The 20,832-nt window shown below is 47.7% G+C and overlaps 1 protein-coding gene across 1 annotated transcript; it reads right to left on the bottom strand.

Annotated features, from left to right (window-relative positions):
* Positions 1 to 42: 42 nt before the first annotated feature.
* On the bottom strand, positions 43 to 7,948 carry LOC144239408 (pancreatic progenitor cell differentiation and proliferation factor-like). Its single transcript, XM_077773463.1, has 2 exons — positions 7,692 to 7,948; positions 43 to 405 (listed from the first exon to the last, which is right to left on the bottom strand). The coding sequence occupies exons 1-2, from the start codon at positions 7,943 to 7,945 to the stop codon at positions 261 to 263; spliced, it is 399 nt and encodes a 132-aa protein (XP_077629589.1). The 5' UTR covers positions 7,946 to 7,948; the 3' UTR covers positions 43 to 260.
* Positions 7,949 to 20,832: the final 12,884 nt, after the last annotated feature.

Raw genomic sequence — 20,832 nt, 5'->3', positions numbered from 1 at the left:
AGCGTGCGCTCGCCCCACCCTCAGCAGCAGGTGCTCCTTGTCTTGGGTCCCTGGCCCCCTGCGTCGCCCACAGGCCGGGCTGGTTCGGCTGATTTCCCCCAGCCACACTGAGACTCTCGGAGGCCTTTCTGCAGGGTCGGCATTTTCCTCTCCTGTCTCATAAGCCACATCCTGAGGACATGAAGCTAGGTCACTCCAGGAGGTGGCCTTTGACCCTCGTGTCCCCTGGGTCTGGAGGTACGAGGAGGAACCTTTCCCCATCAACCACTCCTGCACGGCTGTGCCCAGTGCTGCGTCGTGGGGCTGTGTGCTGGGCCCCCGGTGAGAGGAAGGCTACCGGGCAGGTGGTGTGAACCCAGGAGCTGACCGTTAAACCGACGGAAGTCTAGCACCTTCTTCTCAGGCCTGTAAGTAGAAAAGAAACGTCTGAGTTTTGTTAAAGGTACAGGGAGCCTGATCCAAATGGCTGGCATTCTCCACTGTTTCCTGAGTGCCCTGAACGCTGAAACCCGCTTGGTAGAAATGATTCTCTGTGGTGCATTTTATTGCTTCAAACCTGTTTGATTGCAGTGTAGACTCCTATCAGGTGCTGTGCTAGGAGCCCCTGTAGGTTCACTCGGGACCCCTTCAGCACCTGTCTATAAATTTTTTTTAATGTTTTACTTATTTCTGAGAGAGAGAGAGAGAGACAGCATGAGCAGGGGAGGGTCAGAGAGAGAGGGAGACACAGAATCTGAAACAGGCTCCAGGCTCTGAGCTGGCTGTCAGCATAGAGCCCACATGGGGCTCAAACCCATGAACTGTGAGATCATGACCTGAGCTGAAATCAGACACTTAATCGGCTGAGCCACCAGGTGCCCCATCAGCGCCTGTCTATAAAGTGCACCTGTTTTTTTGCTGAAATTTGTGAGAGATTTTTTAAAAAGAGAGAGAGAAACACAGAGTTTTTTCCCATGGTGTCACTAGAGAAGGAAGACCGACACATTCAAGGTTACCAGAGACCAGAAGCCTGGTAATTAAGGCTGTGTCTGTTCATGCAGGAATTCTGGGACTGAAGGTTCAGTAAGGCAGGACTAGTGGTCAGGGAAGGTTTTGTGGGAGCAGGGGGACCCCTCAAGATGGAACACAGCAGCCCTTGCTGAGAAGTTTCTTGTTTCATTTGTCTCCAGTGTGTCTTCAGTTGCTCACTGCAGTATTTTTATCACGACTGCCTTACAAGCCTCATTAGACAATTCTAATATCTGTGACATTGCAGTGTTAACAGTCTGTCCACTGTCTTTTCTCATTCCAACTATTCTGATGGTTCTTGGTATGTTCGTTGAGTGGTTTTGATTGAAACCTAGAGATTATGGGTATTCTCTATGAAACTCTAGGTCTTTTTTCAGTCTTCTGTTTTAGCAGGCCTCGTGTAAGATCCCAGAAGAGATGCAGGCCTGGGATCCCCACTGGGCTTTCACAGACCCTGGGGTCGGAGAGAGAGAGAGGCCAGGTGTTTTGTTTTCTTTGCAAGGTTTTCTTTTACTTTTTTTGTGGAGATATAATTGGTATGTAACACTGTATTAGTTTTGGGTGTAAAGCATAATCAGATACATACATATCAAAATAATTACAAGAGGTTTAGTTAATAGCCACATCACTGCATTTTCCTCTACTGTCTCATAAGCCACATCCTTGCTTCTTGTTGTTCTCTTTACCGAAACTTTTAAGACTTACTCTCTTAGTAACTTTCGAAGTCTGTCTGGCTTATTTCAGTTAGCATAAGGCCTTCAGAGTCCATCCATGTTCTCACAAATGGCAAGATGTCCTTCTTTTTTATGGCTAAATAATATTCCTGTGTATCTATGTGTGTACACACCCCACGTTTTCTTTATCCATTCATCTCTCAGTAGACACCTCAGTTGTTTCCATGAGTTGGATATTGTAAATCATGCTGCAGTGAACACGGGGGTGCAGATTTTTTTTTGAGACAGTGATTTTATTTCCCTTGGATAAATATCTAGAAGTGGAATTACTGGATCATATGGTAGTTCTATTTTTACTTTTAATTGTTTTCATTTTCATTCATCTCTAAGTATTTTCTTATTTATCTTATGATTTCTTCTTTGATCCATTGGTTGCTTAAAACTGTTGATTTATTTTTTTAATTATTTGATTGGCTACAGCTTACAGGCTACTTGGCTGTTGGTAATTCATTGTCCCTAGTGAGGGTTTTTATCTTTTTTTTTTTTTTTTTTTAGAGAGAGAGAACAAGCAAGCAGGGGAAGGGCAGAGGGAAAGAGAGAGAATCTCAAACAGGAGATTCAGTGCAGAGCCCAACATGGGGCTCAGTCCCATGACCCTGTCATCATGACCTGAGCCAAAATCGAGAGTCGGATGCTTAACCAATTAAGCAACTCAGGCACCCCTGTTATTGATTTCTAACTTCATCCTGTTGTAGATAGAGATACTTTTTATGATTTCTATTTTTTAAAATCTATTGAGACTTAATTTATGGTCTAACATATGATCTATCTTGGAAAATGTTCCACGTACTTGAGAAGAACGTGTATCCTTTTGTTGAGTGTTCTGTACATGTCAGTTAGACCTAGTTCATGGTAGTAAGTCCCCTGTTTCCTTACTTATCTCTGTGTGGTTGTTCTACCCATTATTGAGAGTGGAGTACTGAAGTCTTTATGGCTGTAGAACTGTCTATCTCATCCTTCAATGCTCTCCAGTTCTTTATATATTGTGATGGTCTGTCATTAAGTGCATGTATGATTGTAATTGTTATATCATCTTGCTGTACAGAACCTTTTGTCAATATATAATATCCTTTTTTGTCTTTTTTGATTTAAAAGCTATTTTCTCTGGTATTAATATAGCCACCCCTGCTCTCTGTTGGTTACTATTTGCATGGAATATCTTTTTCCATTCTTCCACTTTCAACCTGTTTGTGACTTTGGATCTCAAGTGAGTCTCTTGTAGATAACATATAGTTGGATCATATGTTTTTATCCATTCTGCCAATCTCTGTCTTTTGATTGATGAGTTTAGTCCATTTACATTTAAAGTAATTACTGATAACGGGTGGGACTTAACTTCTGTCATTGTACTATTAGTTTTCTATATGCAGTAGAGCTTTTTATGTTTCTCATTCCTACATTACTGTCATTTTTTGTGTTTTGTTGATTTTTTGGTAGTGAGTGTTTAAATTCCTTTTGTGTATATTCTATAGCTATTTTCTTTGTGGTTACCATGGGGATTTCACTTAACATACTAAAGTTATAACTCTAATTTGAATTTAAACCAGCTTAACTTCAATAACAAACCAAAAACTCTTTCCTTTATAGCTCTATCCTTACCCCTTTTGGTTGTTGATATCACAGAATTATATTTTTATATCTTGTGTGCCCCAAAACATAAATTAATGATTCTTTTCAGTGCATTAGTCTCTTAAATTATTTAGAAAAAAAGATTTGGAGTTAGAAACCAAAGTTATAGTAATATTAGCTTTCATACTAATAATTGCTTTTCTTTCAATGTATTAGTTTTTTAAATCATGTAGAAAGCAAACAAAAGTACAGTTACAAACCATTGTTGCAATAACACTGCATTTAGTAAGTATCTATGTATTTACCTTTACCGAAATATTTACTTCTACTTGTGGCTTCGAGTTACTGTCTAGTGTCCTCTGATTTCAACTGGTGGGCCTCCCTTCATCATGTCTTGGTGGGCAGGTCTTGTGGTTACAAACTCCCTTTCAATTGTTGCCAAACTGGAAATTTCTTAATTTCTCCCTCACTGTTGAAGGACAAGTTGCCACACACAAGGTCCTTAATTGACAGATTTTTCTTTTAGCACTTTGAATATATCGGTCCACTGCCTTCTGGCCTCCAAAGTTTTTGATGGAAAATCTGCTTGTTATCTTAATGAGTCCCCTTGTATGTGATGATTTGCTTCTCTGTTACTGCTTTTTAAATGCTCTTTGTCCTTTGTCTTTTGAAGATTTGCTTCTAGTATGTGTCAGTGTGGGTCTCTTTGAGTTTATCTTTTTTAGTGTTCATTGAGCTTTGCCTCATAAAGGATTAGCTGAATTGTTTTGTCCCCACTGATCAATGGCAACAAAATGCTTTTTAACCAGACTTTGGTTAAGATTCTCTCCTTCCCATAGGCCCCTGACCTTTGGCCCACCTTCAGCCAACACACAAACCCTCCTGAAAAAAGACTGTGTCAGGGTAAAACACTCTGATTTACTATCCTTTCATGCCACCCTTTCACCCCACTTCCTGACACTCATTCTTTTCTATAAAAGAAAAGCTCTTTTTGCCTAACCCACGTGACACATGCAGATCCTGGGGTGCTCCCTGTTGCAGTGGTCACATATGCTGTCCCTCACCCCTCCTTGCAAGTGTCCCTCCCCTACTGACGCCCTTGTAGTAATCCTTCAAATAAATCTCTCCTCACTAAATCTGGATTTGATCTTTTCTTTGACACCAAGAATATATTAAGAATATCAAGGAAAAAGATCCTGTAAATTTGGATTAGGTTGTAAATGCCTGTGTATTAATAAAACTCCATAGATAAACGATGTGAATCTCTAATCAAAAACCACTGGCCTGGCGTGCCTGGGTGGCTTGGTCAGTTAAGCATCCCACTTCAGCTCAGGTCATGGTCTCATGATTCATGTGTTCGAGCCCCACATCAGGCTCTGTGCTGATGGCTTGGACCCCAGAGCCTGCTTCAGATTCTGTGTCTCCCTCTCTCTAGTCCCATCCCCTGCTCACACTCTGTCTCCCTCCTATTTCCAAAATATACAAACGTTAAAAAAATGTTTTACAAACCACCGGCCTGGGGCACCTGGGTGGCTCAGTTAAACGTCCGGCTCTTGATTTCAGCTCAGGTCATGATCTCATGGTTTGTGGGTTCGAATCCTGCTTCAGGCTCAGCGCTAGCACAGAGCCTGCTGGAGATCCTCTCTCACACCCTCTCTCTGCCCCTTCCCTGCTTGTACTCACTCACTCTCAAAATAAATAAATAAAACTTTTTAAAAATCCAGGAAATAAAGTTGCAACCAAGTTAACAATTTAAAAACTGACAAATTATGATTGAATAACATATCGAAAAACTATCCTGTTTTTGTCTAGTATCAGGCAAAGCAGCACTAGGACTCTAATAAATAGAAACATATTATAGACAGTTAGGGCACTGACCATTCTCTAGAACTTCCTTTGCAGCATACAATTTCTGAAAATTTTATGTTAGTAACATTTTACCTGAATGAAAGCATCTCTTGATTTAACCTTTCTGTGCTGCTCATTAATAGTAACGTATCAGAGAAGGCTAATTATTTGTAATACCTCTCTTTTTACAAAATTAAACAAAAAAATCCTAAATGCTTTTCTAGGGACCCTCTGGGAAATCTTAAAGACAGTTTTAGGTATGAAAGATAATCTTCAGGATTTGATTTTTTAAGATTTTACTTATAAAATAAATGACACGTATTCATTATTATGGTATGACACAGAGTGTTTTCACTGCCCTAAAATTCTTCTGTGCTCTGCCTATTGCTCCCGGACTCTCCACCCCTACCCACCCCACTCCCAAACCCTAGGGCAACCACTGACCTTTTTACTGTCTCCATAGTTTAGTGTTTTCTAGAATGTCGTTTAGTTGGAAACATGCAATATGTAGCCTTTTCAGATTGGCGGCTTTCACTTATTTATATGCATTTAAGAGAGGATTTGATTTGAAGAAGACAAAATATCCAAAGCTTCTATCAGGAGTTTTGAGCACTTAAGGTAGGATTATTGATTACTGTAAAACAATGTTTGACTACCATATTTTTTAAATTTATTTTTTATTTATTAGTTTTAAAAGAATGAGTGGGGAAGGAGCAGAGTGAGAGAAAGAGAGAGAGAGAGGATCCCAAGTGGGCTCTGTGCTGACAGCAGGGAGCTCGATGCAGGGCTCCAACGCATGAACCACGAGATCGTGACTTGGGCAGAAGCCAGACACCCAATGGACTGAGCCACGCAGGCATCCCTACCATATATTTTTTTTTTTTTTAATTTATTTATTTATAGTCATCTCTACGCCCAATGTGGGCCTCGAACTCATGACCTTGAGATCAAGAGTTATATGCTCTAACAACTGAGCCAGCCAGTGCCCCTTGGCTACCACAATTAACGAAAATAATAGTAAAACATGGGGCATCTCGGTGGCTCAGTTGTTTAAGCATCCAACTTCAGGTCACGATCTCATGATTCGTGGGTTTGAGCCCTGCATTGGGTGGGTTCTGTGCTGATAGCTCAGAACCTGGAGCCTGCTTCAATTATGTGTCTCCCTCTCTCTCTCTGCCCCTCCCCTGCTTGCACACACATACTCTCTCTCTCTCTCTCAAAAATAAACATTAAAACTTATTTAAAATAGTAGTAAAACAATTTTTAAAGGAAACATGATTGTAAAAAAAATCCTTAACTCTTTCAAAAGTGAGAGGACTTTATTCTCTTAAATAATCAAGGACATGATAAAGTCAGTCTAAAGCATAAGAAATTATTCTGTTAAGACACAGAATCTTTGTCCTCTAAGCAGATAACTAGAAGGTAAAGAAAGCCTTTAACCAAGCCGTTATTAACAGGAGACCTATAATCCAAGAAAATTTTGTCATTTTAACAGAGAAAGCCAAATTCTGATTTTGGATCAGTATAATATTTGATTCTAAATAAAACTTTTTTTGAAAATCATGTCAAAAACCAATCAATCCTTAGCTAGCTTTGACCCAAACTCATGTAAAATTTCTTTCTGCAAAAATACAACTTTCTATATCCATATACATCCATTGTATTACAACTTCTCAAGATGGCAAAAATGAACATGTTTATTAATAGATCTAAATATATGCCTAAATATATTTTATATATTTTTNAGAATAATCATTCAATTTGATTAAACAAGTTTTTAAAAAAAAAAATATTTGAGAGACAGAGAGCAAGCAGGGGAGGGGCAGAGCAGCGGAGACAGAATCTGAAGCAGGCTTCAGGCTAGGAGCTATCAGCACAGAGCCTGATGCGGGCTTGAACTCAAAAGCCATGAGATCATGACCTGAGCTGCAGTCAGCTTCTTAACCGGCTGAATCACCCAGGCACCCCATAAGTTTTTCATATTATAAACATTAAATAAAAAGTGGTGCTAGCTTATTTGATCAGTAAATCTGTAGGAGTATAAAAAGAACATACCCAAATAGAATAAAATGTAAGCTTATATTATCCTTTTTCTTTTAACGGGCTGCTTGGAGTTTATTTTCCACCTGGTGTAAGGTACAAGGTTACAGGGTGTCAGGAAGACTTGTGGGTGGCTTAGATTGTAAGAGTGGGATTCTCTCAACTTCCTTTTTGGGGTTTTGTTATTTTGATATAAAAGAATCCCAACTGCTTTGCTTGCTGCAGCCTGCTTAGTCTAGGGGAGAGTGGAGGGAAGGGAGGGGAGGGGAGGGGAGAGGCTCTGATGAGCCTAGTGCCTCCTGAAGCCTGGCAGTGGCCTCTCAGGATTGGGGGCCAGGTGTTGGGTGTTCGCTTTGCCAGGCTGGCCACCAGGCTGCTTCCTTGGGGCCTCCAGAGTCAAGTCACAGGTGACTAAGCTGCCGGAGGCCTGGGGAGATCCCCAGCGTGCTGGGGACTCCAACCCCGTAGCGGTGAACAGGAGAGTGGACTTACCTGAAAAGGAACTTGCCAACCGGTGAGCTGGGCGGGCCTTGGAGAGAACAGGGTGGTGAGGGACGGCTTCCCCAGGATACTCGGCAGGCACTTTTGCAGGTGCTGTTACTGCAGGTGGAACCCAGGCGGCGCCGGTAATAGTCGTGGGTGGCCTGGAGCAGCTGCTGCAGGGGATGGCTGCCAGGCTGTTGCTTGTGGGCTGGTGGAAACCTCGTGGCAACCTCGGCTGCAACCCCTCGCGGGACTTGGCGCATGATCACCGGTGACGGGGACGGGGATGCTAGGACCCATTTGCAGAGACCCCCCAAGACAACTCCGTGACCCAAGTGCACGCGCTAAGCTTAGCTTAATGCTGATAACTCAGAGAAGACATAGATGTTTTTGTTAAAACAATATTAAATTAGTACCATTTGTAAAATATATATGTATACACATATACATACACACACACACACATATACACACATACACACATATATAATGTGATACTGAATTCTTTTTTTTCTTTTAAAGTTTATTTTTAGAGAGCAGGCAAGCACATAAGTGGTGGAGGGGCAGAGAAAGGGAGACAGAGAATCCCAAGCAGGCTCCACGCTGGCACTGTTAGGGGGAACCTGATGCGAGGCTGGAACACACCAAGGGTGAGATCTTGACCTGAGCTGAAATCAAGAGTTCGATGCTCAACCGACTGAGCCACCCAGGCGCCCCTGTGATACTGAATTCTTAAAAAACATTTGAGTTGTTTTAAACATAGCTGTTTTAAACATAGTGTGTGTGCTTCCCCCCACCCCCCATTGAAAGTATTAGAGGTTCAATGTCCTTAATTTGGAGGAATTTTAGGAATATTCAATTTATATAAGCTCTCATCTCTAAGATAAATAAACCTCGATCAGAATAGAGGTCCTGTAAGAGATTTATAATTTAACTAATTTGATAATCTGAAGGTAAAATACTACACACTCGAACATACCAATAGGGCTTATAGCTTCAATTCTAAAATTTTAGCTGTGGGTCAGGAATACACAGAGAAGGGGCACCTGGGTGGCTCAGTTGGTTGAGCTTCGGACTCTTGATTTTGGCCTTGTCATCATCCTAGGGTTGTGGGATGAGCCCCGCACTGGGCTCCATGCTAATGTGTGGAAACTGCTTAAGATTCTCTCTCTTCTCTCTCTGCTCCTCTCTCCTGCTCACACACTTTCTCTAAAAACAAAACAAAACGAAATCAGAAGTAACACAGAGAAACATTTCCTATCTTTTCTCAGTAGGCATGAATTCATAATTGGTTTGAGTTCAAGATACACAAACAGAAGAATAGCAAACTAGATGCTTTATTGTCTTTCGCCAACAAGGACAAGACCTCCATAAACCATTGTATCATTTAGCAGCACCTTCCTTCGTCCCTCCCGCAGGTCGGGGAGGGCAGATCTCATACCTACCTTTCACACCCTCTCTCCTCCCTCTGTCTCTCTGATTAAGACCCCAAACGCCCCTGTGTCTGATTGACTTTCCTTCGCTTTCTGTACAAGTACAGGTGTGATAAGGCCCAACAGTAGGGCAAAGAAGCTGCAAGGACTGCCTTCTAAACTCTAGGCATTGTTTGCATTGCATACAGCTGATGACTAGGTTTTTCCTAGAAAAGAGTGGTCAGTTCTCCTTCTTGCTCCCAGTTCTCGACTGTAGCTGAACACTAAGCAGTATTTACTGAAAACTCTGGAGTGATTCAGCTTCTCCACTATCTGGCACATCCCGTTATTACAAATCAGAGAGGCCTGACTTACTGTCTGGACAGAGTCCTTCACTTATCTAAGAAATGGAAGCCCAGGACAGTAGGGTACCAGGAGTTCCTTGCCCTCAGGGGTGTGCTTTGCCAAAAGTGACGGAGAAGCAGTTTTGGCCACCAAAGACCAATATCTTTGTCTTGGCCACAGAGGGCTGTTAGGTGGCCCAGCTCAGCACAAGGCCCAGGGAGTCTTCTCAGCCATTACTGACTTGGCAGGGGACAAGGCTCAGCCCAACTCCACTGATGTGGGTCTGCTGCTTGGGACCCATGGCTAGAGCCCCTGGACATTCACCATAAAGGACACCTGGATGGCTGGTGGTGTTTGAGTGGCAAGTAGCAGAAATTGCTTCTGGATGGTTTATACTCAAAGAGGGATTTATGGGGAGGATTCTGGGAATTCCCTCAGGCTCCAAGAAAAATTTGGGATGCCTAGGAAATGCAGGGCCTCCCTGGAGCATAGCCATGACCCTGACTCAGTTCCATTAGTCCGGTAGATGCTGCCTGGCTCTGGAAGGGGAATAGATATCGTTGGATCATTCTGGACATGGCCATGCACTGCCTGTTGCAGCCACACAGATGCTGTCAACAAAGTCCAAGATCAAGGTCTCTTAGGGTTGATTTCTGATGAAGCCTTTCTTCCTGTGATACAGGTGGCTGCTTTCTTGCTAAATCCTCACTTGGTCCTTAGCGGGGGTGGGGGGAGTTGGAGCTCTCTAATGTCTCTTCTTTTTTTTTTTAAATTTTTTTTTTAATTTTTATTTATTTCTAGGAGAGAGAGAGAGAGACAACGTGAGCAGGGGAGGGTCAGAGAGAGAGGGAGTGACAGACTCTGAAACAGGCTCCAGGCTCTGAGCTGGCAGTCAGCACAGAGCCCGACACAGGGCTCGAACCCACGAACCGCGAGATCATGACCCAAGCGAAAGTCGGACGCTTAACCGACTAAGCCACCCAGGCGCCCCTCTAATGTCTCTTCTTATAAGAATCCAGTCCTGTTGGATTAGTGCCCCACACTATGACCTCATTTAACCTTAATTACCTCCTTAAAAGCCCCATCTCCAAACACCGTCATATTAGGACTTAAAGCTTTAACATGAGTTTGGAGGGGATACACTTCAGTCGGTACCAGATCTGAATGGTCAGAACTGGGTGCTGGCTCCCAGCTGCCAGGAGGCTAGGGAAGTGGGGAACAGAATTGTTGTGACTGGTTTACATTAATTGTGTCCCATGAATTCTGGGATGATGCCCTGGTCCTAGTTGGAATTCTGTCAGTGAGAGCAAATGGGGGATGGGTGTTAGGTGGACAACTGACAGTCTGCAGCACCGCTGTGTGCAGACGTGCTCCTGACCAAGCATTTAATCAGGCCCGTGACCCCAGTAACACACGAGCAGATTCATTCTGGCCACCTCCACCCACCGCCCCCAGGAGACTCGGCTGGTCTCTGCCTCCAGACCCTCGTGCACAGATTTGGCCCACACTTTCCAGGGCCTGATCCTCTATCTACTCCTTCGAGTGTGTGAGCCATCATCATTGCTTAAATTACCAAGATGGTTCCTGTTGCCTACATTCAAAGAGAGCTACTAAAAACTCATTTAAAAAATTATAGTAATGGGGGCACCTGGATGGCTCAGTCAGTTGAGCATCTGACTCTTGATTTCAGCTCAGGTCATGATCCCAGGATCATGGGATCAAGCCCCAAGTCAGGCTCTGCACTGTGCATGGAGCATGCTCGAGACTCATTCTCTCCCTCTCTGCTCCTCCCCTGCTCGAGAGTGCATGCTCTCTCAAGTGAACATTAAAAGATAAACTTTAATTTCAAATAATAGTAATAATATGTGAATATGTATTTTTTTTCTATTTTGCTATAGCCTATTTTTCTATAGCCTTCCTATTCATAATTTCAATGCCACAGATGCAGACAGTCTTATCAGAGATATGATTTTCACTTACGAGCCCTTTCTTCTTCTATTGCCAAACATCTCCAATCATTTTCCATAACACATTCCCAGAAATAGGGGCGTCTGGGTGGTTCAGTTGGCTAAGTGTCAGACTCTGATTTCAGCTCAGGTCATGATCTCTCGGTTTGTGAGTTCAAGCACCATGTTGGGCTCTGCACTAACAGCGTGGAGCCTGCTTGTGATTCTCTGTCTCCCTCTCTCTCTACTCCTCCCCAATGCTCCCCTGTGCATGCGCACTCTCTCTCAAAATATAAATAAATAAACATTATAAAAAAAATTTCTGTCAAACCACATGTCCCAAGTTCTGGTTTGGGAAGTATGGGAATGTGATGAGAAGGGACATGGGGAAATGGGTAATATTTTGTTTGTTATCATAGTTACACACACATGTGCACTTCCTACACATATACCCACATGCCTTACACACATGTATGCACGTTCATGCCCACAGTAACAGCTTCCTCCTAGGTTTTGTCTTAGTCTATTTGGGCTACTAGAACAAAATACCACAAACTAGGTGCCTTATAACAATGGAAATTATTTCTCATAGTTCTGGAAGCTGGGAAATCCAAGATTAAAGTGCCAGCAAATTCAGTGTTTGGTGAGAGCCTGCTTTCTAGGCTGACTTTTCGCTGTTTCCTCACAAGAGGGGAGGGGCGAAGGAATTTTCTTGGGCTTCTTTTATGAGGGTAGTAATGCCATTCGCAGGGGCTCTGCACACATGACCTAATTGCCTCCCATAGGCCCCATGTCTTAACACCCATCACACGGGACATTAGGTTTTCAACGTACAAATTTTTTCAACATTGAGACCATAGCAATTCCCTTGTGGAGTCCCTCGAGGGGTAGAATAAGGGAACTGAAGGTGGACAGAAGGGGGCAAATCCTGGCAACAGATGTAAACTGGAGGGATGCAGAAGGCTTCAGTGCAGCCAGGAGCCACTCCAAGTCTCTTTCTGGCTTCTTTTATTCCATTAGCCCAGACCCAAAGTCCCTGTGCCTCCCAGTCTCAAAAGTTTTAACCACTGGTCCAGTAGCAGAGGTTGATTCTGAGACTGGAAATGAGGATTTGGAGGGAAGAGCCTCAAAAGTGGGTGAAGCCCAAGAAACCATCTTCCTTTCCCTGAGGCAGGGAGTGAGTCGGCTAACATCCAAGGTGTGGCGCTGCCTGCAGAGAGTGGCTGGAGGTCTGGGCTCCTGATACATAGGCCCAGGCCAGGAGCTTCCAAGGATCAGAAACAGGAACTGGAATTTTCAAGGAGGGAGATGTTAAGACTTACCTCACTGGTATTGCAGGTCCTCGGTGGGGAGCGGGGTGGGAGGTGAGTGGGTGAAAAGTGAAGTCTCTTATTGTTGCTGGTAGGTGTGCCTCTAGTGGTTGGAGTGTGTATTACAAGCCTAAAGGTAAATGGGATGGTTATAGTGGGCAAAATGCTGTGGTAATTGATGATCTTTTATGAGTGGATCCCTTATGATGAAATGTTAAGAGTAATGTATAGATAGGGGCGCCTGGGTGGCTCAGTCGGTTAAGCACCCGACTTCGGCTCAGGTCATGTTCTCACGGTTCGTGAGTTTGAGCCCTGTGTCAGGCTCTGTGCTGGCTTTGGATTCTGTGTCTCCCTCTCTCTCTCTTTCTCTGCCCCTTCCCCACTCACACACACTCTCTCTCTCTCAAAACTAAATAAGCATTAAAAAAAGTAATGGATAGTTATCTTCATAAGGTTCCTATTAAGGCTGCCTTTGGAACTGGGTGGGGCACCATATGGGTTAGGTTGAGTAGTAATTTCAAGAAGAAGTTATGGGTTGTGGCTCCCTTCTGTTTTTCCTGAAAGCTTAATGAAATCTTGCTACTATTCTTGCCTAGTCGTGGGCGGGGGGGGAGCAATGAGAAGGGGCTTGGCCCATATTTCTGAAGCAATAGTCAAGAGTGGGTTCTACCATGAGGCAAGGAATTGGCTGGGGTCCCTTAGGAAGAGCTGCTCCTCTCCAGGGCCACCAGCATTTTGGGCTGGCGGGGTGAGGAACAGTTCTCTAGAAATAACCTGGGGATGGCTCCTGAGCAAGTCGTTTGGGAACCACTCAGAGGCAGCTGGGGAACACTCTGAAGGGAAGCATTTCCAATAATAATTGGGCTAAAACATAGGGTGGGGCCAGGACACCTGTCCTGTGGACTAGGTAGAACTGGGGATTGGTGGTGAGGGGGAACCACGGACTTCCCTCAGGGAGCCTACAGTGTGGGGGGAGGGTGCAGACTCTAATAGGTCCCGCAGTGGCAGCATGGGAGCAGTACTAGGTGCTGTGGGGGCCCAGGGGACAAGCACCTAACCCAGTGAGGCTCTGGAAGGAAAACTTCTGAGTGAGGCTGGAATAGTGAGAGCAGTAGAGAAAAGTTTTTCAGGTAAATGCTTTCTGTGCTTCCAGAGCTGAGGTGGTACCTCAGGGCTTAGCCCAGACAGAGGCTGGGAGGAGCATAGAGCCAGAAGACTGAGGGAAGAGCCTTCCAAACTAAGACATTTGGGCTTTAACCTGAGGGCAGAGGGCCATGGGCCAAGTTTATGGAGGGGGTGAGCCGACCAGAGTTGGAATTTGGAATTCTTTTAATGGATCATCTACTCATTTCCACCACACACAAGGTTACTTGTTCTACTGTGCTCTACTCTTGGAGTTCATCATCACTTACCTCTCTCCACACAGCTCATGGGGATGGGGGGAACATCTCTTTTGGGGGGGGGGAATAATTCTCCTAAGAAGTTGCCTCCCTGATTACTACCCAGGCAAGTGATGTCTAACCCAGGCTTCTAGGATTGGGATCTCTGGCCCCAGCTCTTCTGCCCCACAACCCTTGCTTGTGAGCACAGGACCTGCAGCTGAGATGTGGTGCTAAGTTGGCCCATGATCATGCAGAGAGAGAGAGAGAGAGAGATGAGGATGGCAGCACTGTGGCAGGTGAGTATCTTCCACTTCCCCGCGTCCTTGGCAGACATTACTAATCAATGCATCACTTTCAGACTCCATCAACCCCAAACTGCAGGCAACCAGGAATGATGAGAGCTGGTACCTGAGATAAAGCAGGTTTATCATTCTTTTTCCCCCCAATGTTTATTTATGTATTTTGAGGGGGGAAGGGGCAGAGAGGGAGAGAGAGAATCCCAGGCAGGCTCCATGCTGTCAGTGTGGAGCCCAACTCAGGGCTCGAATGCCATTAACCTCAAGATCATGACCTGAGCCAAAATCAAGAGTCAGATGCTTAACTGACCAAGCCAACCAGATTCACCATTCTTGACCCAGACCCAGACAGGATCCAAAGGTCAGGATCGCTCTGAGTCAGAAGCCAGAGCAACCAGCAATAAGCCAGAATTTCAAAAGCCCTGAGGCAAATGTGCTCCTACAAATCAGCACTCCTGTATCCTCTGGATAAATTCCTAGTAGTGCTATTGCTAAGTGGTAGGGAAACTCTATTTTTAATTATTTGAGGAACCTCCACACTGTTTTCCAGAGTGGCTGCACCAGTTTACATTCCCACCAACAGTGCAAGTGGGTTCCCCTTTCTCCACCTCCTCGCCAACATCTGTTGTTTCCTGAGTTGTGAATGTCAGCCACTCTGACCAGTGTGAGCTGGCATCTCAGTGTGGTTTTGATTTGTACTTCCCTGATCATGAGCGATATGATGGGCACTGAGGAGGACACTTGTTGGAATGAGCACCGGGTATTGTATGTAAGCAATGAATCACGGGAATCTACTCCCGAAGCCAAGACTACACTGTGTACTGTGTTACTAACACTGTATGTTTCCTAACTTGATAATAAATCGTTAAAAAAAAATGAGATAAAGGGCAGGCAGGGGTGGTCAGGCTGGCCAGATGGAACTGCAGAGAAGGAGGTGATGATCCACACGCATCCAGAACTTTAGTTTACAAAGCACTTTCACTGACTGCCCACAAATCTTGAAGTAGAAATTACTCACTTCTATATTATAGATGAGGAAATGGAAGCCCAGGGAAACTGTATTCCCCTGATGTCACCACTGGCCGCCACTGTTCTGGTCTACCTGGACAACACACTCCTGAAATAACAGGCTGGTACCTCGGGAACACAGGTAAGCACAGGGTACAAGATCAGACCCTCTCTCCTCAAAATTTATCCTTGAGCTGAGGCCCACCGGGAGGGACAGGCGCTGAGGGTCAGCCAGATGGTGGCGATGTGTTAAATACTGGAGCCCCAAGAGTGAGGGGCACAGAGTGACAAGGAAAGGGGACGCTCTCACTGGTACATATGCTGGTTCCTGGGGGGTGTGAATGCTCTCAGTGTGGCCTAGTTCAAGCTACCAGGGTGGCATCATTGAACTTGGGGTTGGGAAGAGATGAGCCAGGAGGCAGCTCCAGCTCCCAGATGGCAGTGCCCCAGAGAAGGGGCGGTTATTCAGTTCTTCCTGGGGTCTCTGAGCCCCGCAAGCTCCTTCCTGCCTGGGTGAGAGTTCCTTGATATTGCTTACAAGTACAGGGCCTAAGAACCCTCACTGAACCTGTGGGGGAGCAGTCTCAGGGCCTGTGTTCTGGCTTCCAGCTCTTTGATCTTTCCTCCCCAACCTGGGGCTCTGTCAAGGGAGGGGTGGCAAGGCCAAGCAGGGACCCTGGAGGCAGTCGGAAGCCTGGTGGGGAGGGGGTGGGCTGGGGGGCAGGGCGTTTGCTGGTGGTGCAGCCGGTTTTCTAAGACTCCTGCCAGGAGCCCCTTCTCCCAGCTCCCTCCAGCAGACCCTCCCCTCCCTGTGGGGGCCTCACAGAGGCTGCCACTTGCTGTGTGCAGATGAGAACTGGCTTTCCAGAAGTGGCCAGGGGCCCAGAGGAGCTGGGAAGGTCCTCCCAGGACCAGGAGTGTGTGTGTGGGGGGGGGTCACCTGTCCCTTGTCAGTCACTACACCCTATCTGCATTTCATTCTGGGTCACAGGCAGAACCTGGAAGTGACTGTACTCCTTTCACAGATGCACCATATGGCCCAGGGAGGGGCAAAGGCTTTTGATACGTCAGGAGTTGGGCAGGATGGGGACCCATGCCGGGGCCCTGTCCAGCCCACCATTGCCTGCCCCTGTCCCCATACACCAGGGGACGCTGCACAGATGACTTGGCAACAACCAGGCTCTGCCTTGCCCTCTGGTCTGGAAGCCCTGCTGAGTTTCCCAGCAGTGACTTTCTTGCTTAGGAAACTGATCTTGTGGACAACAAAGAATGAAAGCTGCCCCCTAGTGGTCACACAGCAGCAAGACTTAGGCCTGAATGGAGGGGAGACCAGGCTGGAGCTGGGTCCCTCTGGGTTGAGGACAAGGGGGGTCAGGGAGACTGTACTGAATGGGCAGGAATCCCTGCTCAAGGGGCAGCAGCCACTGCCGAGCTCCAGGAAGTGGTCTCTTGTGGCCGGACATTCTGATTTTTAAAAAGAAGTTTCCCAAAATTCTATGGGAAATCACTGGATTTTTTAAATGCTGGCAAAAACTTTTTTTTTTAATCACCTCAGTTCAAATAAACGAAACACATCTTCAGGCCACTATCTACATGCTGTGGTCTTGAGTGTCAGGGCAAATCTCTTACCTGTGGGGTTTCCCCTGCCGGCCAACCCTGGGCCCACCTCTGCCGCCCCTCCAGCGTGGGACACATCAGGCTCCTCTGAGGGTGCTGAATGAAGCCCTGCTTCCAGACCTTATGCGCCACCCCCCACTTTGAAGGTCATGCCAAGAGTCCTTGCTATGCTCTGTCCTCCACATCCTCAATTCTTTTTTTTTTTTTTTAAGTTTTATTTATTTCTGAGAGAGAGAGAGAGAGAGAGAGACAGTGTGAGCAGGGGAGGGTCAGAGAGAGAGGGAGATACAGAATCTGAAGCAGGCTCCTGGCTCTGAGCTGTCGGCACAGAGCCCCACACAGGGCTCAAACCCACGAACTGTGAGATCAAGACCTGAGCTGAAGTTGGATGCTCAACCAACTGAGCCACCCAGGCGTCCCCCCGCCCCCCGTCCTCAATTCTTGATCCTCAAAGACTCAGAGGTAGGCCTTGCCCCCCAACCATTGCTGTGCTACTGTGCTGATTTCAAAGCTTCCTGCACACAGGCCTCCTCACCCACCCTCAGCCCTCCCTCAGCGCGTCTTCCCACCAATTCATCCCCTCATCCTTCCTCTGAAGCCACCAGGACCTACCATCCATTGATGCCACCATCCAGGGGTCCTTCACTGCATCCCCCCAGCCTCTGCTCTGTGCCCCCCACCCCCATCACAGTCACCCTTGCTCAGCCAGCTGTCCGGTGCAGCTCCCACTCATGTGGGACTTGGCGTCCCCTCTCCAAGTCCCAGCTCTGCAGCCAGCCAGCAGGGAGACCACCTCACGGCTGCTCGTCCCGCTTGTCTCCGGGGTGGGAACTCAGGCTTTCCAGAAGCCCCAGCACCAGCTCTGTGTAGCTTTGCCCCTCTCTTGGAGATCTCTAGTTGCCCTTCTCCCTCCTCAGACCTCCAGCCTGCTCCTCCTCCCGGCATGCTCCGTGGGAGAACAAGAGCACTCACTGGAGCTGTGCACGGCCCCCACTCCCTCCAGACCTGCGCCCAAGCATGCAGCCTGTGTCTCTGTAGATGGGCTCCCTGCCACCCCTACCCCCCCGGCATGTAGTCCCACCCAGAAACCACAAGCCTCTTGTGAAAGCCGGAGACCATGAACCCCCCACCCTACCCCGCTCAGGCTGCTCCAACTCCATAGGCTTCAACCCTTGTCCCCCCACCCCCTTCCCTCTGCTCTCCCCTCAGGAGCCACATGACTCCCTCCACCACCTCCTCCAGCCACTGCTTGGATACCACCTTCTACTGAGAGCTCCTGGCCACTCTGTGTAACCTAGACATGGATGGTGGTGATGGCAGCCCAACCCCGTACACTTGTGTACTCAAATGTACACTTCAAAATGGGCAAAATAAGGTAAATGTTATGCTGAGTTATATTTACCGCAAAAAGACACTGCACACTCCACCCCCAGCCCTATTTTTCTCCCTGGGGCTTAACTCCTCCTGACACGCTCTGTATTTGATTCATTTATTTTCTGCCCCGTCGCCTGTAGAATGTCATCTCCATGAGGGCAGGGGGTTGAGTGTTTTGTCCACTGACATGTCCGTCCCAACACCTAAAAAGCGCCTGGCGCCCTCTAGGAATAGATGTTCCGTGTCTGTTGAATGCCTGACACATGGCCTTTTGCTTCAACTGCCACCAGAGGAAGGGATGTCCCTTGCAGAGTCGCCTCCACTCACCGCCACGCTCAGCAGCTTGAATGCCACAGACAGTTTGAAAGGGGCTCTAAAACATGGTTTATGCCCCAAAGAAAGGTTTGGGCCCATCCTGCTGACCTGTGTGTCCCCAGGGCAGAGGCAAGGACGGTCAGGACACAGCAGGAATGCAAAAGAATAGAGAGTATGAAACGGGACGACACGCAGCACGCCTGTGCAGTTAGGGCGGCAGTGCCCAGGAGGCACGTGCAGGATGTCCTTCCGGTGAGTCAGGCTTGCACGTCAGCCACCTCTGGGACCTACTAGATGGCTCAGAGCTGTTTTTTCATTTGTAAATCAGGACGGTACCTTCCCCGGAACTCTGAGGGGTGAGTGAGAAACATGTAAAGCGGCACACCGGAAATGCAGGGCGCAGGAGTTTCCCAGGAAGCATGCCCACATTAAGCCCTGGGTATTTGCTGACACCCAAGCAAGGGCCGCAGCCTCTCCACCAGGCACAGTCCCCCCAAACAGCCTCCAGAGGGCACCACCTTCACAGCTCTGAACAGTCTGTGCCCGAGATCTGCTCGGTGCACCTCCCACCTCGCCAGAGCAAGGCCACTGTGGCTTTGTAGATAAAAGGGACCCCAGCGACCCTGTCCCATCTCAGGCAGGATCCTGCACACAATAGGTGGCCCTTGCCGCCCCCTTACCCAGGGACTCTGACCCTGTGGCCTGCGGCCCAGCACCTAGGGCACTCACAGGGAGGGTAGCAGAATTCAGCCCTCCCAGCTCTCGTTGTCCACCACTGAGATTCCAGAAGCCTGGAGAAACGGGCAGCATGTGGGAACCGGGGGCTTGGGACTGGAGGTCATGCCGCTACTCTGGCTGGTATCTGGCATCACCCAGGAGGGAGGTGGGGACTGGGGACACCCATAGAGCCAAGAGCGGTGACTGCCACCCTCTGGCTACTAGGGGGCCAGCTCTCTGGCCCGTGCACATCTGAGCTCCCCCTCCACAGGCAGCTTCCAGAGTTGGAGGCTGGATGGGATGCCTTCAGCCCTGGTAGCCCAAACCTTGGTGCCAGATATGTTGTGTGCGCCCTGTCATACTCAGTGGTGGCACTGGACAAACAGAACCCATCCAGGTCTCAGCCAACTCATGGGGTGGGGACTGGGTAGGCACACTGGATTACCTCTCCTATGGCCTGAGGTCCTGAGTATCCCAGAAGGCAGGAAAGTTCCAGCCTAGCAGGTCAAAGGCCACTGTTGACCAATCTGGGGCTGGAGGCTGGAAGTTAGGGGCCTGGCCCCACCCCTACCATCCTACATGGGGGAGCAGCAGCCTTTGCAGGAACGGTGAGGCTCAGCAGGTCAGCAGGCTGCTGTTCTAGCCTCTGAGGACAGGCAGCCTGGGTAGGGCCGGAAGCCTCTGAAAGGGGCCTTCCCGCCCTCCCTCCTGCTGAGACAGATGGCCCCCCACTGCTCCCCAAACAGAGCCTTTAGCAAGGAGAGCATCAGGCTGCAGGGTTTGAGTGAGCCCCCAGAATGACCCTATCTAATGAACACAGATGCCCAGGCCAAGATTCTGGCCCCTTTGCTCCCCTTTCCCTTTAGGCACCTACCTAAGTCGGGAACCTCCGGGGCCACCCCTGGGCAGCAGGCAGGGGTCAGTGGGGTGGGGACTCGCTGGGAGGCAGGCCCTGTAAGTCCACTGCCAGGACAGACCAACTCAGGTTCCCTGCTCACACCGGAGGCCCCCAGGGCTCTTCCTACGGTTTGCCGTTTGGGCTCCTGTGGTTTAGATCTGGGTACTGGGGTCACATCCAAATGCCTAGCTCTGCTTGGTCACTACCTGGGGGGGGGCCAGGGCAAGTCACCAGCCCTCTCTGAACCTCAGACCCCCCCACCTGACAGGCAGTTGCCCTGAGACTCTACCGTGAAAGCGGACAGAAAGCACAAGACGAATGTCGCAGCCTAGTGTGAACAGGAAACTTGAGTTCTGCTTTGGGTCCTGCTCTTCAGCAGGGTGGGGAGCATTTCAGATCTGAGTGGATGCAAGGTAGGTCTCTCTCCTTGGCTGCCCCAGCCCTGCCACCAATGCCCCGCCCCCGAGCACACCCCAGCCTCAGCTGCCCCTGCGAAGGTCCAAACCATGCATGCACACCTCAGGGCTGGG

The sequence above is a fragment of the Crocuta crocuta genome, unplaced genomic scaffold (genome assembly GCF_008692635.1).
Source record: "Crocuta crocuta isolate KB4526 unplaced genomic scaffold, BGI_CrCroc_1.0 scaffold67, whole genome shotgun sequence".
In the NCBI taxonomy this organism is placed as follows: Eukaryota; Metazoa; Chordata; class Mammalia; order Carnivora; family Hyaenidae; genus Crocuta; species Crocuta crocuta.
This window is presented reverse-complemented; position numbering and strand designations above follow the sequence as displayed.